Source organism: Anoplophora glabripennis, unplaced genomic scaffold (assembly GCF_000390285.2).
Source record: "Anoplophora glabripennis isolate ALB-LARVAE unplaced genomic scaffold, Agla_2.0 scaffold276, whole genome shotgun sequence".
Taxonomy (NCBI): Eukaryota; Metazoa; Arthropoda; class Insecta; order Coleoptera; family Cerambycidae; genus Anoplophora; species Anoplophora glabripennis.
Window position 1 is genome coordinate 313,942 of NW_019416521.1, and position 23,626 is coordinate 337,567.

Genomic DNA, 23,626 nt, shown 5'->3' on the forward strand with positions numbered 1-23,626 from the left:
ATGTTGTTTTTTAAGATACATCACATGAAATATCTTAAAAGTTTACACTGCTAATGAGACTTGGCCAAATCAGTGGGTGTTACGACTAGCCCAGTTTTCCAAGGCTATTATTTCATTCACTGAATTCTATTGCCCTACACCACAGGCTATTATAAAGTCATGAGCGAGTGGATAGTTATGAAATTGGGCCGGTATTAACTGAAGGATTCCTTGGGGATCTTCAACGTGCAGATCCATTAGGAAGTTAGCAATTATAATGACCATTCGGGGAAACTGTGCGGTTCAAATATTACCTATTTCGCTGAGACGGAGATGTCGAAGTTAAAAATATGAGCCCAGAGGGATTTGGTACTCGAGATAGGAAGTACATACTTAAAGTTGAGTTATACGGGATGTAACATTTCCATTTAAAAAGGATGGGGGGGGTTGCAGTTTTAGAGAATGTTGTGAATATTTCCATTTTATTTCTTAGTATTGTCATATGTTTCAGCTTTTAAAGACGAAATCGTAAATTCTTTGCAGGTGGAATTTAAATCTTTTTTAAAATGAACTTCATACTTACCTTTCTGATTATTTATTTCCAAAGATTAAATTCTTATCTAATAGGATTAAATTTTGTTTACGTTACAAGACAGGTAACCCGCTAACTCTGTTACAAAGAAGAAAATAAAATAGAATACAAACTGTAGTTGTAGTTTGTCACCAAAAACATCATCAACTGTATCAGGTAATATACAGGGTGTTTGGAAAAGTTGGTACAAAATTTAAGTGGTGAAAGTAGAGCTAAAAATAGTAAAAAAAGTTCCTATAAACATTGGTCTTCCGGAGCACCGTTACTGAGATATGGCCTTCCAAATCTTATGTTTCTTTATTTTCTTAGTTGTGATCTTTATGCTCAACTTTGCATTTCATTAAATTTTTTTACAACCATGAACCATCATGCTTTTACTTACAGTGAATATGCCGATATGCATTTTATTTATGGTTTCTGTGATGGAAATAGTCTGGCGGCTCAAAGAGAGTATCGACAACGTTTTCCTGATAGAAAACAACCTTCTGCAAGATTGTTTCGGAAAATTCATGCAACAGCTATGGAATCAGGAGCCCAAGATATCCAACTCCAAGATATCGTGAATGTTGCCGTCCAAGGAGGCGTAGGTATGATTTAGACGAAGTAATTTTAAGATTTTTTGAACGTAATCCTACTGCGAGTGTAAGAAGAGCGTCTGCTCGCTTTAGAACAAACAATACTTACATATAGTAGTTGCTTAGGGAAAATGGATTGTATCCTTACCATTTTCAAAGGGTTCATGATATGCTTCAAGAAGATCATGCTGCCCGCCTTCGTTTTTGTCGCACAATTCTTGGGCCTTTTGGAAAATGATTTTCCAGACCTGCTAGACGATATTCCTCTTGAACTACGAGCAAACCTGTTTTTTTGCAAGATGGAGCTCCTCCACATTATGCTCAGCAAGTGCGGGATTTTTTAAATCGATCATTCCCGGGAAAATGGATTGGTCGTGGAAATGACCCGCCTATACCATGGCCACCTCGTTCGCCGGATTTAAATGCGGATAATTTTTATTTATGGGGCGACGTAAAAAGAATGTGACTACCACTGAAGAGTTGCGGCAACGTATTGATGAAGCTTTCGATGCCATACTAATTCAACATGAATTTTTTCAGCGTGTTCGATTCAACTAACTTAAGAAGATTACGTGCCTGTATTTCGATCCAGGGTGGACAATTTGAGTCATATAATTTAAAGAATTTAATATGACATGATGGATAATATTCGGGACCTCTGTTATCAGGTAAAGTTTCAGTTGAATTAGAAAATCCAGTATTGTGCACATGCTATCAAATAGGATCTCTTTTAAATAAATTAATGTTTTTAAAAAGAGTGATAAAACTATTGTTTTTAATGGAATATCTTGTATATTATTTCATATAGTTTCACACTATATTGTATATCACTGAATGACAATTGTTTTTCCTTGAATATGATGTATTTTATAGACATTAAACAGGAGAACATTTTTATAATAAAATATTTGAGGATTCTAAATATGAAAAAATTTTCCCATTTTAATCATTGGAATATTATTTACTTAAAATAAAATCCCTTGTAAATTTAATTTCAGTATTTTAACACTCAACACTCCGTTTCTTGAAAAAAGTCGTATCGGGATCTCAACCGGTCCTTTTTGTCGTGGCACCCTTATCTAGCCCGATGGCTAATTTTGGTTTTGGACCTAGTGAGAGTAGAACACGCTCTATTATTTTGCCTATAACCTGGATACATCCTTGGAATAACGTTGGTTCCACTAAGCCTTTGGCCTTTGGTCAAGAGAGAAACGGTTCTCGTTCTTATATCACTGTCCTTTGTAGGCTTTGCCTTGCCTTTTTAGGTCTCCTTGAACTGCAAAGATTTCGGGCTACATGAAGTATTTTGTTTTTAATCCTTAGGATCTTCGCCACAAGCACAGAAAGTCTTGAGCAGATTTGGCACTAAATGTTAATCTCACAGCTTCAACATATTGAAAAGCAAGGAATACGCTTGAATTCGATTCGTGTACTCATAGTGGCCAGAGATTTCCGCTCTGGTTACAGAACTGCGAAATCCCAGAGTGGACGTTCGATCACAGTTTCACGAATTCTCGGAAACTGCTATTCGGTTTGGATTCTGACATCTGGTCTCTCTGGATTCGGGCAATTTTTCCTTTTCCGTCACTTTACATTACTGTTATTTTAGATTTATGTAAGACCACTCTTGAATTTCGCAGCATTCCTGCTAAATTTATCAGAGCGTTGTTCCGCCTGAATTCCAATGTTCATAACCTTACATTTTTATCGTTATCGGGAAAATCACTTAGTTAATTAAACGAGGATGGCTTGGTAAACAGAAACGCAGCACGTAGTAGATACATTTATTCACGGAAAAACAAAACCCACAGCTGATTGATAATTCATGCTTGCCCCTAATCCAGATTTCAGTAGATAGGTAACCCACACTTTAAGCATAAATTATTAATGACTGTTTGGAACTGCTGAACTGGCAGGACGTAGGAATGATGGCTCGTGATTGATACCTTCGAATACCCTAAGTATGATGAGAGCCCGCGTTGAAACTAGACAAGTGATGTTTTTTTAACGGGAAGTGATTAATGGAGAAGGTCTCTATTTATTTTAGTTAAAGAAGCACTACGCGAAATTGCCACTTAGAATTTTGAAATGCTATTTCCAATCAACACTGGAAAAAGACCAAAAACCGTGGTGATATGACGAACGTCATCATCAGCAGCACATCTTGTGTGAGCTCCGAATATCTTTCTGATTTAAAGGTTTCAAAGAGACTGGATGCATGCACTGGATATCAGCAAACATACTATTAAAAAGTTTGAGCAAAAAAATTGACTTCCGTTTACGTTTCTTATATGACGATTTGCTTAACTGGGTTTTGATTTTTTAATTATGAATACAGGGTGATTCGCAAATGGTGACAAAAATGAAACCTCGCATTCTTTGGTGAATTTTAAGGGGAGTCTTTGAAAGTTTCGTTAAAAGGATACAGGCGTCCTAGATAAAAACTTTATAGGAAACACTCCCCTTAAAATTCACCAAAGAATACGAGGTTTTATTTTTGGTCACCATTTATGAATCACCCTGTATATAACAGTGCTCACTGTTGTATAAATCACAATTTTCTTTTATATTCAAATTTTACTTTGTTATAGGTACTGCAAAATAAATCAATTTTAACTGTTTTTAAGGCTGCTCCAAATAACTACCTGTAAAATCTTTTAATGACTTAATATTATGTGGCTTAATTTAAAAATTTCAAATAAATCGCTTAAAAGGAAGAATTTATCACAAAATATCTATTTTAAAAATAATAACTCTGAGGTTATGTAACTCCGTTAATATCGTGTTTCCGAAAAAGTATAATAGAAAGTGATACCATTTGTTTAAGAGCAGAAATAGCCCCAACCAAATTATCCTTGGACTTTTATAAGTGGAAATGAAAATTGTTATAATAAACCTAAAAGAAATAAATGCGTGAGGAGGGGCGGCGGAGGGTTGATTTGGGGGGTTGAAAAGTTATGAAAAATTGTATCATTCTGATTTCTGGCGAAAGTTGACATCAAACAAAAAAGTATCAACTACAAAAGTTGTAGATCATGCAAAAATCTACAACTTTTGTAGAGGTCACTTTTTAACATAACCTCAAAATTTCCGAGAAAAATGCGAAAAACCGGTTCTTTTCTGATTTTTCGTTTTTTATTTCTCATTTCCTCAAAAATAATTTAATTTTGACGAAACTTGGTGAGAGTATACATTTCTCTGTCTTAAATAACCTCAATTTTTTTTAGATAAAAAAATGAAGAAGTTTTGACAATTTTTTTTTCACAAATGATAAATTATCTGGATGATTTGCGATTTCAGCAATTGCAAAGTCTACTGTTGACGCGAAATCCGAGAGAGAGGAGAGAATAAAAATCAATACAGCACAAAATATCAAAAACAATATTTTAATCCATAATTTAAAAAGTTGTACCTAATAAAAAAATAATACGAATTTATGAAATATTTTATTATTTCTAATTAGTATTGCTAACAGTGGTAAAAAATTGTTGGATATTTTGTGCGGTATTGACTTTTATACTGTTATGACTTCATCCAATAGATATTTTGAAAGCGTTCAGAGCCGTACTCAGGAAAAATTTTAAATTATAGCTAAAACAAGCTAAAAACTTTTTAAGCGATTACAATAGTAATATCATCTAATTCAGAATTAAAAATGACTAGATTTTGTCATAAAAATAGCAGCGACGTATTTAAAAAAATTGGCCCCTCGAAGACGAAACGGCGGATTGCAAAAATGTTGACGCCATTGTATAGAGCGAAAAAAGTGGCATTGTAAATATGTAATTTATTTTAAAATTCGTTTTCAAATAAAGCCAGAAAAAATTAAACAATTTTGCGAAATTTCGGGTTTTTCCGGATATCTCCGGAACTACCCAGAATTTTAAAACTTTCTAAACAGCATATTGTTAGGTATAAAAAAAAAAAAAAAACTTTTTTCTAATCTGAAACACCCCGTATCTCTTACCGCTTCCTAGATCCTAATGTTATTCCATCCTTATCTTGGACACACTGTATATTTATTAACTCATCAAACTTTAAAAAAAATAAGGACACTAATCGGTCCTACGGAAAAAAAATATTATTTATTTTATTTATTCACTATTCGACTTATGTATGACAATACTGTACAAAAATAGTTTTAGGTCAAACAATGAGACAGTTTTTTTTGTATTTTTTCCGTACAATTGAATGGTGTAGTCAGTTTTTATTTTTTTTAAATTTAAACAAATTATCAACAATTACTTTTTACTTTTTTGCATTTTTGAGCATGTTTTTGAACTGTGATTACAAATTTTTTTATTTCGTCAAAAAGTATATGTCAAAACGAAAAAAATGATTACCGGCGGAACTCTGTACGATGATTTTTTTAAGTAGAATTTTTCTTTGAAAAAAAAACGAAAATCAGGAAAGAACAGGTTTTTCGCATTTTTCTCGGAAATTTTGAGGTTAGGTTAAAAAGTGACCTCTACAAAAATTGTAGATTTTTGCATGATCTACAACTTTTGTACCGGATACTTTTTTATTTGACGTCAACTTTCGCCAGAAATCCCAATGATACAATTTTTCATAACTTTTCAACCCCCCAAATCGACCATCCGCCGCCCCTGCTCACGCATTTATTTTTTTTTTTTTCGTTTATTGCAAGCCCCTTTACCATTTCCACTTATAAAAGTCCAGGTAACAATTTTCTCTTTTTTCCCCTCTAAATGAGTTATTTTGATCGGTCTGTTACGAAATGTCGCCACGAAGGACCTCTATAATATCAATTCTAACATATTTAGAATCTTCAAAAACTTGGTTAGACTAAATTCCAATGTAATATATAGTTTTTACAATTATATGACCAAAATTTGATTTCCAAAACCATCTTTGATTCCCTGTATCTCAACAAAATGATCTTCCAGTAACCCCTGGATTTATGGCAGCTCTTTTTAAAACAGATAAGCATCACAGGCACCGTATCATGTTTGAAACTTCTGACTGATATCTGATATTCTGATTCCTGGAAAACAGAGCATTGATTTGAAACTTTAATAACGTTCTTATCTTTCTTCATGCACCTAGCAAAGTTTTTATTAAAATCCGACTTAAAATTGCATTGTAAAACTTCTGCTCACATAAAATTAGCCTCCGTTTTATTTCCATGTATCTACTGCGTATTTCAAATAAAGTAGTAGCTAGTTTCTGTACATTTTACTTCGGTTTAGCTTGTAATAGATCAATAAAAACTAGCGATTTTATATTTAGATTTGCATATTCGTCTTTTCGTTCGCCAAATTGAAGTCACGAAAGAAAATGTATTGGTTATATTTATATAGGTACTTCGTCATAAAACTTTCCGATTCGACAAGCCTTGCGATTCCAGCAAGATGGAAACCACCGTAAATCTCATTTTGATACTAATTTCGATCGATTTGTTTCTGTCGGTACAAAAAATGACCCAATTTTTCCTTTATTAGGCCAAAGAGTTTCATCATCAATCATTACATAAAGTTCAGCTAGGCCCCCGAAGTATAGAATCTGAAAACAAAAATTAAATTAGCATAAAGCAAATAACGCAGCCCTACGGCAGAAAAGTTCAATGTGTGATAGACTAGATTATTATACCAATAGGTTTTTGGGGTATCTGAATCCAAATCCGATTTCCGTTTGACGAAATTAGGTCATGTTCAAAGTTATTTGTTTTTTGTTGATAAGTCACCAAATACTATTAAAGATAGCCTTTTATGGCTAGACATTTTGCAGATAATAAGTACCAACAAATACATATTTGAACGCGCAATGTTTAATTTCGATAATTTTTAAATTTACATTCAAATTCGATACAGAGAGGTTTCTAAGTATTTTAATTTAGAATATATTACTAATTTTAGATAATAACCCGCTAATATAATTTCCTTAAAAAGTACTACTTACTCAGGGTTTTTACCTCCGAATTCTTTATAACTGAACCGATTGACGTGAAATTTTGACTGAATGTGGGGAATGCCTCGAGGAACAAAACTTATATAGTGCCGAAGTGTACTTTTGCCCTGAGGGTAGTTCCCACCCCTTCTTGGGGGTGGAAATTTTTACGCCCAAAATAACCACTGGAATCGATAGAGGAGTAAATTTTAAGTAAAGAATGTTATATAAAGTTTTTTGGATAATCCAATACTGTCGGAGTAATTCGTCATTGAAAATGTTGATTTTTTACTGAAAAAGTGTTTGTTTTCGGACAGTTTTTTGCAAATAACTCTGAAACCATTGGATTTAACGAAAAAGTTGTAATGAACAAAAAGAAAGGTAATAAAAAGTAATAAAAAAACATATCTAATGGCATTTGTTTTTCTCTAATTGCAATATAAACCGAGTTATGGATTCTTAAACATTATTATATTTTAGCTAAAAACTAAATTGGAACCAGTTAACGTTGAATAACGCCAAAACCATAAATATTAGGAAAAAAACTATTTGGACCTTTTTTTAAAGTATTTTGAAAAACCTTTAAATTGAGCTGTTTTAAAAGTCTTTAGAATCAAAATTAACGGAAATATGATCGAAATAACATGATAGTCTCATTTTTTTAAGAAAAAATTAATAAACAAATCAATGCCTTTGGCGACAGAATTAAAATTAAATGCAATCCATTTACAGATTTCTTCATTTATGTTCTAAGAATATGTTCTGGGTCTTTGGCTCACTTACAAAGCATGATTTCGAAAAAAAAACTTAATTTTTGAAAATGTTATTTTTTTAAAATTTTTGAAAAAAATTCGATTTTTACGCTGTAACTTAAAAATTAAAGGGTGTACGAAAAAATACAGGAGTAAAAAAAAAATAGCTTTATTTTTGCTGAAGATTTTGCTTTATTTTTTATTCCTCTAAAATTAATATTAATCGAGATATCGCCATTTTAAGTTATCATATGAATGAGAGAACCACCTTTTTCGAGCCCTTTAAATCCTTCAAACTTAAAAATGAAGGGCTTAAAAAAGATTAACTCAACAGTTCACGTAGCCCTTACAATTCCCTGCCTTTGTACGATTAAAAATCTTAAAAAGTAAGACAGTTATCGTAAAAAAAATAGACACGTGTATAGGTGATAATTTTAGGAAAATTTAGATCAAACAAGAATTTTGAAGAATTTAGATCTTTTTTGTAGATACGTATTTAGTATATTGTGTATATTCGATTAAACCAGTACTATACTATATTATAATAAGGGAATAAATGTTTATTTAATACGATTGCACATTTAAAATGTTTCTACTCATTCAATATTTTTTCATTTTATTTTCGAAAGAAGGGGTATTTTTTAAGGGTTGAAAAGTTGCAATCGATAAAAAAGATTTTTTAATCAAGAAATCAATTTTAATTTGATAAAAATGCATGATTAAAACGTTGCAAGTTGAAAAAAAAATATACTATTTTCATCCAAAGGGATGGTTTTTAAAGGTTTTTCCGGGTTGAAAATTTGGGATACATTCATGTTAGATAGTACATGAAATTACTCATACTGCACAAATAAAAAAGATTTGATTACATAAAATGCTTAAATTTGTATTTTTTCTTTTTTTTCCAATAAGGAGTGGTTTTCATCCCTTAAGAATAAAAAACACACCTAGCACATATATAGGTTTTGAAGTGGGGGGTAAGATGAGCCTAATTCCAAATTTTGAGAAAAATCGATGCAGTTATAAAAAATTCGGAGGTATTACTATATTTTCAGCTACAGTAACTGGGCTAATACTCATTGACAAAAAATCTAGATGTAAATCTAGTACCTACTGTCCTCCAACCTCTGAATTCATCTTTCATAATGCATGAGCATGTCCATGATATTCCTCTTGGAAGAATAAAAACATATTATTCACCTCATTATCTCCCACTCGTTATTTCTTATGGGAAAACTGGAAATGTTTTATACATGCTCGTAATCCCACTCTTCTTTTAGGCCTGATAAACCGGCAGGAAATAGGAGATCCTTCCAATTATTTAAAATTTAGTAGATAAAATGAAATTCCCATAGTGTGCCTACCAACGAAATAAATTCGCCGATGTTCTTTTAGAATGATTAGAAATCGGAGGCACAAACAAATATGAGGGCGGTGTTGCCTTGAAGGCATTAGTCCCCTAAAAGGTAATCAGTTAACTAGGGTATTATACAACGGGGTATAGTGTAGTGAGTTCCTGGAAGTGTAAGAAAGCTGTTTATACACAATATTTATTATAGTAATAGCTAAATTTACCCTAATTTTATATTGGCTTTACAGGAAACGTTATTCTTAACAATTATTGAATGAAATTGAGTTACAATTTTAGAATTAAAGAGAAACATAGAAGGGAGGATCTTACAGGGTGTCCAAAAAAAGATGGTGGCGTCCCATCGACCAGTGGAAAAGACAATTTGGACCAACTTAACTATAAACTGGAATTAATGCCTACTGAGATATATCCTGCTGAATGGATATCACAAAGTATTTTTGTGATATTACTAAAAGTAATTTCTCAGATACTTGTACAGGGTGTTTCAGAAATAAGTGCGCTCTTTGAAAAGGGTGCGGGTTCCACGAAAATAAGCAACTTTCACATGTGTGGCAAGCAGCCGTCCGTTTGATGTCGAAGCTGCCGCGCGCCACAGTGCGGAAGCGCTGTGGCGGTATTGACGGTTTAAATTTTCTGTTCGAAATTGTTGAAATCTATTCAAATCTGGTGTAAAAGCAACACAAAAATTAAACGAATAACTACCAATAGACGATATGCTCTACAAAAATTGTTCTAAGTTGTTTCCATGTACTGATGAACATGCTTCCAAACGACGGTCAAAATTCTGTCAACAAAAACACCACACAGCACATTCACTGAAAACCGTTGCTGAAATCGAGAGCTCTGTACAACGTGAGGATTTGCATCACATCAGCAGTGAATATTGTAAAAATTTAGTGTGTTGTCTCTAGTGAAACAACATTCATCCGGAAAAAGCACCTTACTTCTAAAATCCGAACCTCGTGCTATTGCATGCCAAAACCACTGGCAAATTTCCACATGGGACTGAATATTATTATTTAATGCCTGAACCCTTTGTAAATGATAGGGGTGTAATAATTGTTCCCGTGCTACACGCCACACGGTACTGTTAGTTTTACACGACGACTAAGTAACACTGCAACTCACAACGCACGTGCACAAGATGCACAGGGTCGGCTTACATTTATAGTTTACTGTTGTAGTTAATTTTCTCGAAAACAGAAACATTTAGACTATCAGTTGCTTAATAAAAATTGCTCATTTTCGTGCCTCTATCACCCTTTGCCAGGAACGCACTTATTTCAGAAACACCCTGTATACTGTATATCCCTGCTCAACTGAGTATTATAGTATTTTCATGTTTGTATGTATATAATGGATCCTCCAAATGTAAGAACAAAATTTTCAAGGGGCCTGTACATCAGATTTTTTTTGTTTTACTTAGCATTAGAGAACATTTTGTGTTCTTTTAATTTATAAGGGGGTGCAAGATCCAGTGGCGTACGGCTTGGCCAAATTCATATTGTCTACGAGTAAATTTATAGCACAAAAGGTGCTGCTATTAATGTCTCCTGTCTTCGTCACTCCTACTACGGACTCTCTTCTTGATCTACGCATCACGCAGACAACATGAGTTTGATCAAGCTAGTCAAAGTAAAAATATTGTTAAGTAACTTTCCAAATTTGGCAACGGAAAAAAATAGTAAGTAGGCTTTGATAATGTAAGTAAATGAAATTTTCATGTGAGTTTTTAAACCTCTATTAGAAAAAGCGAATTATACAATAAATATCCCTTTTACAAAGCTGTTTCTATCTAAAACATGGGTTACACTCTATTGGAGTATCACCTGCTGTCAAAACATGTTGGCAGATAAGCATCCAGATCATTTATCAGTCGGCTTGACTGTAACCAGTCTGTCTGGTGATTCTACCGACTGTTTACTAAATATTGCAATTCAATGCTGGATGGGACTTTAGTCTGCAGAATAGTTGTTCCTCTCAATGTCATTAGTTAAAAACTTCATTTCGCCTAATGCTACACATCTTGCTTTCATAGCACCTACACATTAGTAGCTCACTCTCTGACAGTAGGTATAAAGCAACGCTTGGTACGTTATATCTCACCCACATTCAAAATGATGTTTAACTGTTTTTGGGATATGGGCATTAAAAAAAAATGATAAAGTTTCCTACGGCTTTTACTCTTACATTTGTTTCATACAACGAATGTAATGGGGAGCTCCAAACATTTCGCTTAAACTTTTATAAATAAAAAATTATTTTTGTATGTTACTTTTGAGCACCAACGCAATACAATACGTGCCAGTGGTTCTCAAATTTTTCTAGTAAGGACTGTCTTTAAAGAAAGTACAGATATTCTTGCCCATTTCAGAGGATTGGTTTGAGATATAGATATACTGTAGATATGTCTCATGTATCATATGCAAGGTTACCCATAACTGATGGTTGGTCCCCATTACAAGAAATCGGAAATAGCAAATAGAATTCCGAAGGCGGGGATCTTAGAAGTATTTGACTTAAAGTTCCATCTTGGTTAGTTTATCCCTATGGCGTCATCGAAACTATTTTTCGAAATTTCACACATATTTTTTTACATCATACAAAAGTTATCAGTTTTCTCAATGACTTTTATTAAGAGGGTTCTATAGAAAATAGACAACCAGCAATACATTTTTATAGATTTTATTATACAATTTGTCTAAATATGAATTAATGCACAACTAACAAACTGTCCTCCATTCTATCGCAGATTTTCTATAAAATCGAGTTAGTTTGAAACTCAAATCACTTTTTGTTGTAAAGAAATTTGTAATTTGCCGCTTTTGAACAAGCAGCATCTTAAATTACAAATTTCTTTACCGCAAAAAGCAATTTGAGTTTCAAACTAACTCGATTTTATTGAAAATCTTAGTTAAAATGGAGGAAAGTCTGTTATTAATTCATATTTAGACAAACTGTGTAATAAAATCTATAAAAATGTATTGCTGGTTGCCTATTTGCTATAGAGCCCTCTTAAAAAAGTTTTTCGATATCTTTTCAAAAGGTATAAAATTATATTTTTGGAGAAAACACTATTTCGATCAAGTCTGTTACTGCTAATTTAGAATCTTCCTGAGCTGTCTCAAAAATAATATGAGTATTAAATTTTTTTAGTAAATGTAAATTTATGCAAAAATAACACAGGCAACAATGTTCACACCCAAAAACCAGACCTCACTAGCCCGAAGGTTTTTGGTGCGTAGAATTCGAATCTGGCGTCAGAATTGCTCCTATACGTCACGTTTCCGAGATATCCTAACCTAAATGTGCAAAAAACACGTTTTTTGCTATATTTGAGCTTATATCACAGAGCGAAATTTTTTTTTTCTAAAAACGAATCATGCCATCTAAAACTACCACTCTTACCCTTCAAAACGCTTTTTTCAGATTTGAAAAATCTTTTTTATTCGCGGAGATATCATTGAATGAAGTTAGGTACTTTAGTGTTTTTATAACAGTGGTACTAAAATTGAAAAAAGTTCTTCAGAAGTAATATATTTACATGTTTTTTGGGTCGCCCAATCCGAATCTGACCTCAAAATTATTTTGCAGTGTTAGGTTAGGAAATCTCAGAATTCTAAAGTGATAGAATAGAATAATTTGGAGGTCAGATTCGCATTGAGCGACCCAAAAAACATGTAAATATCCGCTTTCTGAAGAACTTTTTTCGATTTTAGTACCACTGTTATAAAAACGCTAAAGTACCTAACTTCATTCAGTGATATCTCCGCGAATAAAAAAGATTTTTCAAATCTGAAAAAGCGTTTTGAAGGGTAAGAATGGTAGTTTTAGACGGCATGATTCGTTTTTAGGAAAAAAAAATTGTCTCTGTGATATACGCTCAGATATAGCAAAAAAATCTGTTTTTTGCACTTTTAGGTTATGATATCCCGAAAACGTGACGTATAGAAGGAATTCTGACACCGGATTTGGATTCTGCGCACCAAAAACCTTTAGGCAAGTGAGGTCTGATTTTTGGGTGTGACCTTTCGTCAAGTTTTGTGCCCTGTGTAATTTTTGCTGACTCTGACAGAATCAGTAACAGACTTGTTCGAATCAGTATTTTTATCTGAACATATCGTCTTATATCTTTTGTAAAGGAAGAGGTACATCAAAACATTTTTTAAACAAAAATTGTTGAGCACAATGTAAGAAAATGTTTATGAAATTGCGAAAATAATTTCAATGACACCACAGTTTTTAGAATAATAAACTTACCAATATAGAATTTTAATTCAAATAATGTCGTCATGCCATAAAGATCCCCACTTGCGGTTTTCTATTTACTCTTTCCATTTTCCTGTAAACATCAGTTCTGCGTCACCCTGTCCCTCCACTATCATAATGAATACAAAGTAAAGCGATACACATTTTGAGAACTATTTCTGCGTCACCCTGTCCCTCCACTATCATAATGAATTCAAAGTAAAGCGATACACATTTTGAGAACCACTGTTGTACTCCGGGATCGCTTGTAAACTGCACTCTAAGCATTCCTCCAGCGCCATTAGCCCATCAACTTTCTCTTACCCGCGGATATTCTCTGTTTTGTGTGTACTAAATGTGTGCTTCATTGTTTCCAGCACCAAGCGGCCGCTCAAGCTCTGGTGAGTGAGAATTAAAGCTTACTTTTTTTCTCACCCTGCTACCGCTACGCCCCGCTTTGTCCCCAGCTAGTCCTTTGATGTACCCCACCCCGCCCCGCTAGCGCTACGTTTGTTGCTTTCGATGCAACAGGCCTCGTTTTATTTTTCTTTTGTTTCTTGCATCCTAGATTTAGGGGAGGCTGTCTTGATATGTGTGTAGTTGTGTTTCGAGAAGCGCCTCAGAGAGGGCGGACAAAATTTGGGATGTAGAACGTAAAATATGGAATTTGTGATGTAGCAGAGACGTAATGTCTGCCTGTAAAAGAGAAATTTTGTTCGCTTCCTTAAAAGAATAAATTCCTATGCAGGGTGATTCAGAACTTATCAAAATAAAATTTTTTGAAGTTCTGCACCGTACTGGAAACTGGTCCACTGTAAAAGCTGACCTTACGCAAGGCAAAGCATACAGTTGGCGACCAGCACGGCGGCAAAGTCTAATAAAAAATGTATGAACAAAAAATTTAAAGAATTTCTTTCCCAGTGAAAGCTATTGTTATTATTAATTAATAAATGTTGTCTTGCTTCATCATGACACAAATGCTTTACTATAACACTTGCTTTACAGTAAATTAAAACGCTGTCCATCAACTCCCAGGTTGATACACGTCAACCATTTTCTGCATTTCAAAAACTAATGTAAACACTATCGGGAAGACGTAAATATCAACATCGGATTTCAATATTCAGAATCGTCTGGGACCACGTGGCGAGAGAATGCATTGTTCACAGCGTACAACACTGCTACTACTACATAGTCCAGCAATGTAAAGGTTGAAAATACTACAACTTCAATTTTTTTTTCTCGGAAACTATAAGGATTTAAAAAAAAAAATTTTTGCGATATTGACTCCATTTTCATGACGCATTTTTTGGATAAGTTGTGAATCACCCTGTAAGTATTGCCATGACTGCCTAAGGCCTTATTAACAAGGCACGTGACGTCATTTCATAGAGATAGGTAGCTCGCAGCAATACATTATTACACACAACAATTATATGTAAAATTTTATAGCATAACAATTGTAACAATTGCCGAAATAATTAAATTAAGCTAATAAAGAGCGATCGATTTCTGTTAAATGTAAAATTAGGGGCTAAAAATACGAGTAGTGACGTCACTAAACAAAGAAGTAAGAGCTTTAGATCTAAAACCTTGTAGTATAGGTGGTAGTGGTATGATTGGCCCCAAAAGATTCCTCCTAATAATCTAGAACTTCACTTTCCTTGCTTTAAACTGATTATTTCTGCTTGCTTTTACCATTTTTTGTTCATTTGAGGCATGTATATATGTATTTTTTTTAGCACCAACGACAAACTGTCCTTTTCCAAAAGTATTTTGTCTGAAAAATATAGTTTTACTTATTTATTTATATTGATAAAAGTATATTGCACGAAAATAGAAGGGTTAGATATAAATAAACTACCTGATTTGAATATGAATATTTATATGACCATTTTGTTGACGTTTTAAAAGCCTTTCTGCTCGTTATCATGTATTAGTAAAATGTTTTCTTGCAGATTTATTTTTAATTGGAGGCAAAGTTTGATGAAAGGAACCGATTGTTAAAAATGTATAATAGCAAAAGTTGCCTAGATGACATCGATAACATGACACTATATAACGAACTTTTTTTTAGAAACAGGATGCTATTATTTTAATATATTCGACAGTAATCATTTTAAAAATTGCTTTTATATCTAATTAAACATTATTATTAACACATTATTCAATAATAGGTACAAAATATTAGAAAACACGGTGTTTTTGCACACTATCAAATAGTTTGAAGTGAAAGCAAGGAAAACAGTATGACTTGATAAAGAGCAGACCATTAGAAGAAATATCTAATGTAAATCTAGTTCTATTACCTTATACAGGGTGTTTGAAAACTTGGAGAAGATATATCAACAGTAAATACATCGAGGTGCGATGATTCGATTGTTAGAAATATTTTTTGCGAACAAAATATTTATTTCTAATATCTGCTGACTTACCACTATAATACGAAGAAACATTTTTGGAACCACTGACTCCATCGACAGCTCAAACATGTTTCTACAAATTGCGGTACATAAAGATGTGCAATTAACTCATGTGTTTTCATCAGCCAATCTATATGTTACCATCGTGTACATTAACTCATTGTTACTAAGTATATTGATAGGTTATTTTGGTTGTCTATTCACAATTATTAATACATGCGCAATGTACACAAATACACTCCAGACATCTTTTCAGGATTAGTTAAAAGTAAAAAATGAAGAATGACTCATTCATTCCTATAATTTTGCTTAAACCTGAAACAGTAAAATACAGTTTCGGTTATGAGAACTAAAGTAGAACTGATGATAACTTACAACCGAACTAGCATTTTTTCTGTGTACTACAAAAAACTACAGTAAACGAATCCAGCCAGAGGTTCTCAATAAATTGTAACACTTGATTATTGTTAATTTTATGCATCGTTTCGCAGTTTCATCCATTTTGGTTATTGAAAATGCTTTAGTAAGTATTCTACTCAAATCTCCAAATTTACACCTCTATAAAAAAAAATCTACTTGCCGGTAATTTCCTTGACTATCCAAAGCATTCGACAATATTGTTGACGAGTTGAATTATTGGCATAAAGGGGAAAATACTTAGCCTGCTAAAGAACTGTTTGACAAACAGAGAGCACCATGCTAATTTACACGAAGTTATGAATTAACCCCATGTAGTGTTCTACAAGGAACCATTTTAGGTCCAGTACCCTTCACTATCTATACAAACAGTATATTATCACTAGATACGATGGCTATGATTCTTAGGTTTGTCGATGATACTGCATTTTAAAGAATACACACTCGAAATTGATTTTAGGTTAAGTTCTAGTGTTAAATGAATAAACAAAAGACTTCTGATGCAAGTAATATATACGATATGAGGCAACTTTTTCCTTAAAATGCTCTTTAATTATATCGGGTGTTCTCAAAGTTGAGTCATTTATTTTAACAGCTGGTAGAACTCGTAAAACAGTCGATTTACCAATAATCGTTTATATAAAAGTTGCTAAATAAAGCAATTATTAACAATTGTTTAAAAAAATTGAAATTTAAAAACTTTATAATACAAACCTGACTTATTGTCATTTTCGACATGACATACATAAATGGTAAACAAATGGTAACAATTTTGAACAATTTTTGTAGAACAGGATTTTTATAACTCTCTTCTGCAACTTTTATATAAACGATTTTTGGTAAATCGACTTTTTTACCAGCTGTAAATATAAATGACTCAACTTTGAGAACACCCTGTATACTGGAAGATTCACAACTTTTACTTATCACAACATTTTGTTTTAGCGAATTCAATTACTGTTTTTATTATTGTTATCCCTTGTTCAATGTATCAGAAAATGTGAATGCGTATTTTAATGGAAATATAAGTATTTAATTGATGTTACAACTATTCAAAATTTTGTCCACCGACTCGTAAACCCATTTGGGCACGTTTAATCCGGTTTTGACGGACCTAATGCTTCTTCTTCTCGCTTTTTACATGTCCCCATAAACAAATTCTACAGAGTTTAAGTCAGGAAATCGTGGTGGCCATGTTACCGGTCGTCCTAGTCTATTCCACAGTCCTTCAACTTCATTAAAGCAATATCGAATATTTTGTCAAAAATGGGAAGACGCACGGTCGTGCAAGAACCACATATTTTTTCGAACTACTAAGGTCACATGTTCGAGAAGTCCAGGCAGATAATTTAAAAAAAACATCCAGTCGATTTGGTTAATGGATGATGATAGATAAACTACAATTCCTACCCAAACATTCGAAGAAAAACGGCGCTAGAAGTGATCCCGTTGATTCGCATGAGGATTTTCAAATCCCCAGACATTAGTATTGTGAACATTATTTATTAAATTTCGTACAAACACAGCTTCATCTTAACTAACGCATCATTTGTAAGACGGAAATACACACAGTCCAACCAGTAACAGGCAATCTGCTGATGCTAATGCTTGGATATGCTGAACATTATAGGGATACATTTGAACATCGTGTAATATCCTCCACACTGCTGATTGGGACACTCCATCGAAAAATTTGCCTTGTACATTCTTCCGCAATATTTAAAATTTGATCCTCGACTGCAGTAATATGTTGCGGATGTTTACGACTTCCATCTCTTCCACATTTTGGTCGTGAACGTCCCCTTCACACCCTTGTTGAACCACCGTGGAGTAAAAGGAGCAGCATTTGGCCAATCGAGACATTACTAGTGCATTTTGTCTTACCATAAAACACAATTTATGTCTCGAAATATGTCAAAGTATTGTTATAAACTTTGGTGATATTGATTATATTTTTAATGGCGTTTTCTGGAAGTTGTGAATCACCCTACGCATAGTGCGTGCATAAATGTATCTACATTTTACTGAATTGTGTTGTACTATAGATTTAGTATTGTGTATATTCGCTTTCAGCCATCCCCATTACCCGAACGTCCTTCAAATTCGAACAGTATACTTATTAAAAATACATGGGGAGGTAGCGATCTAATGTATAATCGATTTATTTTTATGTCCCTGTGTCAGGGTCATTTAATTTTATTTTTATTTTCCAGCAGAACCCGGAGAAGACACTATCGATTGCCAATTACAACCAGCCCTCTATTTTAGAATTGCCTGACAATTAAATGGGTTTTACGTTTTACATTTACTTTAAAATGGGAGTATCGGCACTGTAATTTTTAATTTACATAGCAAAGGTCTGAATAAAATTTATTAAATGGATTTACAAACAAGAAATACTGAATGAATCACTTTCCAAATTGTAGTCGAAATGAATATTCACAAATCGAATTCTAAATTAAACTACGGCATTTACATATTGAAATAACTAGGGCGATCCGTACACCTTATTGACATATCTAAAGCAAGCCAGACACGTAGGTGTTATCTTCAATGCGCTTATTTATGGGGTTATTTTAGTCTAACGCAAAGAGGATTTGTTAGAAATCAGTATTCAGTGCCAAAGGTGAAGAGATAATCGCTAGGTTACCTACATGTTAACTTCGCCACCCCAGATCCTTTGGTAATTATAGGTGTTATTCTCTATTCCATACGTAATTAGAAAACCTTGAAAATTGGTATCTAGTGAATGATAACATCATGGAATGTTATTTGTGTGTTACAAACAAGCTCAAAGACTGCAAGTTTTAACTTTATTTAGCACTAGGTCTGTTTTTCATTTCTTTTTATTGTTGTTTTAAAATATATGGGTAAAATAATTAACACATAATTCATGATTCTTTGATTTTCAGTCGTTTTGGGTGGAGAAAGCTTGGTTCTAACCTTAATCTTAAGTACTGGCGGAGTTTTGCGCATACGTATAGGTACTTTTGTCTTAGGTCTTAGTCTTAGTCATAAAGTTAGAAACTAGAGACTAAACTAAACTAAACTAAACTAAACTAAACTAAACTAAACTAAACGAAACTAAAGGTAGAAACTTCCATGGTCAGGACTTTAGACCTCCTCAGAAATACGACTATTTTGGTAATTTTATAAACCTGTACATTGAAATCTGTACTTTTAACTTATTTGTTCAAAGACTAAGGGTAAATTAGGGATTTTTTTATAATCTCACCATTATATCGCAAAATTTACTTATACTCCGCGGTCGAAATTATAGAGAGTGACTAATCGCTAGCTTTTGGACTAGTAAGGGGGATGAAGCGTGCCGGGAACGAAAATCCATTGGCGTGTCTGCGTAAAAGGCAACAAGATATAGAAAATAATGAAAAAAGATAATAAAACATAACATCTAATATTTTTTACGGTTTGCTATAACAGGCACTTTGATCCATTTTAATTATTACAGCATTTTAAAACGTCCCAATTGTGTTTTTTTAATTTATAAATTTATTATAGCCATGGAATTAGACCCCTCGTCTACGCTTATGCTATGACGTTTCTCAGGACGGGTTAAATCAAGTCCGTTTACACCCACTAAAAAAGCATTTCCCTATTCCCTACCAAGTGCAAAAGACAGAGATAGAATATAGATCGACGTTCAGTGTAACTCAGTCTATAGACGATTATAGATTCTATCGATGTGCGTAGCGAGCGGCACAAAGATAAATAATATTGAACCGTATAAAAATCATTTTATATTTTATACGCATTATGGTAATAGTGTTTTTATATTATGTATGAATCACTCTCTATAATTTCGACCGCGGAGTATAGTGCACAATATTGAAGCTGTAATTTCTTTTTTTTTCAATATCGATAGACTTAATTCCAGTGGAAAAGGAGCAAAAATTCAATGGTGTAGGTAGATATCTGGAAATACTTTTGTATGTATATTTTTTTAAAGTATGGCTGGTCTATACAGGGTGTTTATTAAGTACTTGTACAAACTTTAAAGGGTGAATCTTTGATTAATTTTAAGATAAAAAGTTCATATGAACATGGGCCCACAAGGGCTTGGTTCTTGAGATACAGGCTATAGGGCAATTATGAGGAAGACAGTTGGGAGCATAGTCGGTAGCCCAACAATTCCCAGCATAAGTTGCATCTGGAAACTTGTGCTGTATTAGTTATTTTTTTATGGGCTAATGTATCTATGTATACAATGTCCCACACGTAAATTTGAGCCATTATATGTATACGCCATTTCTTGATTAAGGTCAGGGTATTCCAGGGTTGACTTTATAATTTTGTTCGCACACATAGTGCAATGGTAAACGTGATATAATTACAAATTGTTAATAAAATAATGAATAAATGATTGTATCATATTTTTAATAATTATTTACTTTACGTGAAAGTCTCCAATTTATATGAAATTTTTTCAATTCCCGTAATTTTGAGAGAGCTGAAAATTAATGTGATATTATTTTTTGTGATCGAAAAAATAACAAAAAATTAATTTCAGCACCCTGGAAAAGGGGGATTGGCAAAATTTGATTAGAAAAATCAGAGTTTTATGATAAAATATATAATTACCAAATCTTTATACTTGCTTCGATTTTTCGAATCTAATATTTTAATTTTTACAGATTTCCAAAGGATGTTGACATAAAGTACAGATAGGTAAAAGTTTTTAAAAAGCAGGATCAAAATTTTCACGTATATGTTCACTTTGAAGAAATTTTTTTAATTTTCAACAAAAACGTAGTCCGCAAATTAGCACAAAATGCAGTTCCCATATTAAATCTACCAGAAATAATAAGTAATTATACTTTATATGTATATCCACAGGGTGTTCAAGTTTGATCTAGAACACTCCTGTAACATTTGCCTGGACTGTGCATTTGAATGATTTTTTTTGCATGTAGGACTCTCCCAATACTTAGTGAACATCAGCCAACCTACCACGTCGCAGTCATCATGTTCTGACCTTAGTAGTACATCTTCGATGTCAACTTTGAATATCACGGATAATGAAAAGAATATATAAACATTTTAGTGATGATACCCCAAGAAAGAAAAAATTAGAATATGAAGTTAGGCAGCTTTCCTTCGTTTCCAATAAACAAGATAACCCGCAGAAAATAAACGTTTAAAAATTAAAAATAACAATTTAAGAACTATAAAAACAGTAGTAGTACACCCAAACTAAACAAAAATAAAATTGTGTATCATGTATTAAAAAACCTTTTGAATGTGAACATGTTTGAAAATTTGCATGAACATAAATTTGATAACTTCCCTGCCAATTGTAATCATTTAATAGAACTTGTAACGGCTGTATGTGAAAAGTATATTGATGCGAGCATAAATCATGAAGTCAAAATATTTATTTCAGTAAAATATACGAAAAGACAAATATTAAATAAACTAACATTACTTAAAGGACAATAAATATATTTAAATTATTTTGTAGGTTTATTCAATATAAGCAAAACATTAAAATATATTATTTTCTGAATTCCAAACTTGAAAAATTAATATTTGTCATAAGTGTAAAAATACTGTTTAATCCGGACCTGTAGAATATGCGCAATCAGATTACTTCGCACTCTCCACTTCCCCGCAATTTGCATTCACTGGTACCCGTGCATTGGAATTAGATACAGCTAGTCTAGGTGGTCTATTATATTTTTGTTCAATAACATTTTCATAGCAATATTTTGGTGACAGTAATTTGTAAAGTGATAGTGTAATATAGCATATGAGTCTTTTTCACTTATTTTTCAAAAACTCTTAATGTTTAACTTATAAAATTTCAACGCAAGTTTAACTTTAATCCCGTTTTTTACAAAACGGCTGCTTTCAGCGACAAATACTAGTTAGTACCTTTTGTATGTAAAATGAATGGAAAATGGTTTGTTTAGTCAAAAATACATTCAGTGCGACACAAAAAAGTTGTGGTTATTTAAATCCAGGTACAACACTGTATTTGGCGTCGTCTAACATTAAACAAAAAACTAAGTAAATTTTCGNATAATACGGAAAGACCGATTGCTTTTGCATCACGATTGTTAAATTCAGCCGAATTAGCGTATTCTCAAATCGAAAAAGAGGCAGCTAGTATTATTTTCGGGCTTAAAAAATTTTTTCAATATGTATATGGACAGAAATTTTATTTGTATACCGATCATAAACCTCTATTATCTGTTTTTGGAGAAAAAAAAGGGTTACCGACTTTAGCAGCTAAAAGATTACAGCTCATTTGGTTTTCCTCTGGAAATTTGTACGGACAATGACGACACACATTACATCTGACGAATTTAAATCTTTTCTAACTTCACGTGGTATAAAACAATCGTTGGGAGCACCTTATCATCCAGCAACTAATGGATTAGGAGAGAGCGCGGTAAAAATTATGAAAACAGCCTTAATAAAAGCGAAACATGATAATAAAAATTTAGATATAAATTATTTCATAAATCAATTTTTATTTCAGTATAGAAATACTCCTCAAACGACTACCGGGGAAAAACCAGCTAAATTGTTATTCAATCGAGACTTACGTACTAAATTTGATTTGTTAATACCTTCAGTTAAACAAATTGTTCAAGATAAGCAAAATTATCAAAAGAAATATTACCAAAGAAAAAAAGATATTTATTTACATCAGGGGGATAATGTTTGGATTCGCGATTATAGAGCAAATAATGCAAAATGGTGTGCAGGTGTAATAAAAAAAATTATTGGCCCAAGAACCTATTTAGTTGAAACTGAATGTGGAATGATTTGGAAACGACATAAAAATCAAATTAAACCAACCCAATTAGATGAAAAACAAAAATCAGTTTCATTTATTCCACAGTCTAGTTTAATTAATACAAACAATGTAATGTTAGGAAATAGTGGTAGCGAAAATGAAATCAGTGACGAGGAAATTAGTGATTACGAAACAGAGGTGACCTCACCGGGCACATCAAGAACATTAAGACGCCGTAGTCGAATTAAACCTCCAGATAGATTAGTTATATCATAATTTTGTGTATTAGTGTAATATTGCATTTAGAATTGTAAGTATATATAGTTTTAATGATATTATTAATTTTTTAGGAGAGAGGTGTTATATATGTGAATATATTACATTTATTTTGGTCTAAACTTTCGTGGTCCTGCCACTGACTAACGATTACAAAAAATAGGGAAAAAATAGAAATGTACAAGATAAAAGGCACTGTAAAACCGTGCCAAAGCACTTTTGATATTAAAATATGTTGAAGTTAAGAGTTGTGTTATTTCATATTAAGTAGACATGATAGGCCCACTTATTGAGGGCCCCATTAATGCTGCCTCGTGTGATA

The 23,626-nt window shown here is 32.8% G+C and overlaps 1 protein-coding gene across 1 annotated transcript in view; it reads left to right on the forward strand.

The window, feature by feature from the left end:
- Positions 1–23,626, forward strand: part of LOC108907559 (sodium/potassium/calcium exchanger Nckx30C) — a 140,566-nt gene that overhangs the window by 9,557 nt on the left and 107,383 nt on the right. The window contains exon 2 of the mRNA XM_018711297.1: positions 13,803–13,826. Within this exon, the coding sequence (XP_018566813.1) occupies positions 13,803–13,826 (24 nt within the window). The remainder of the gene's footprint in view (positions 1–13,802; positions 13,827–23,626) is intronic.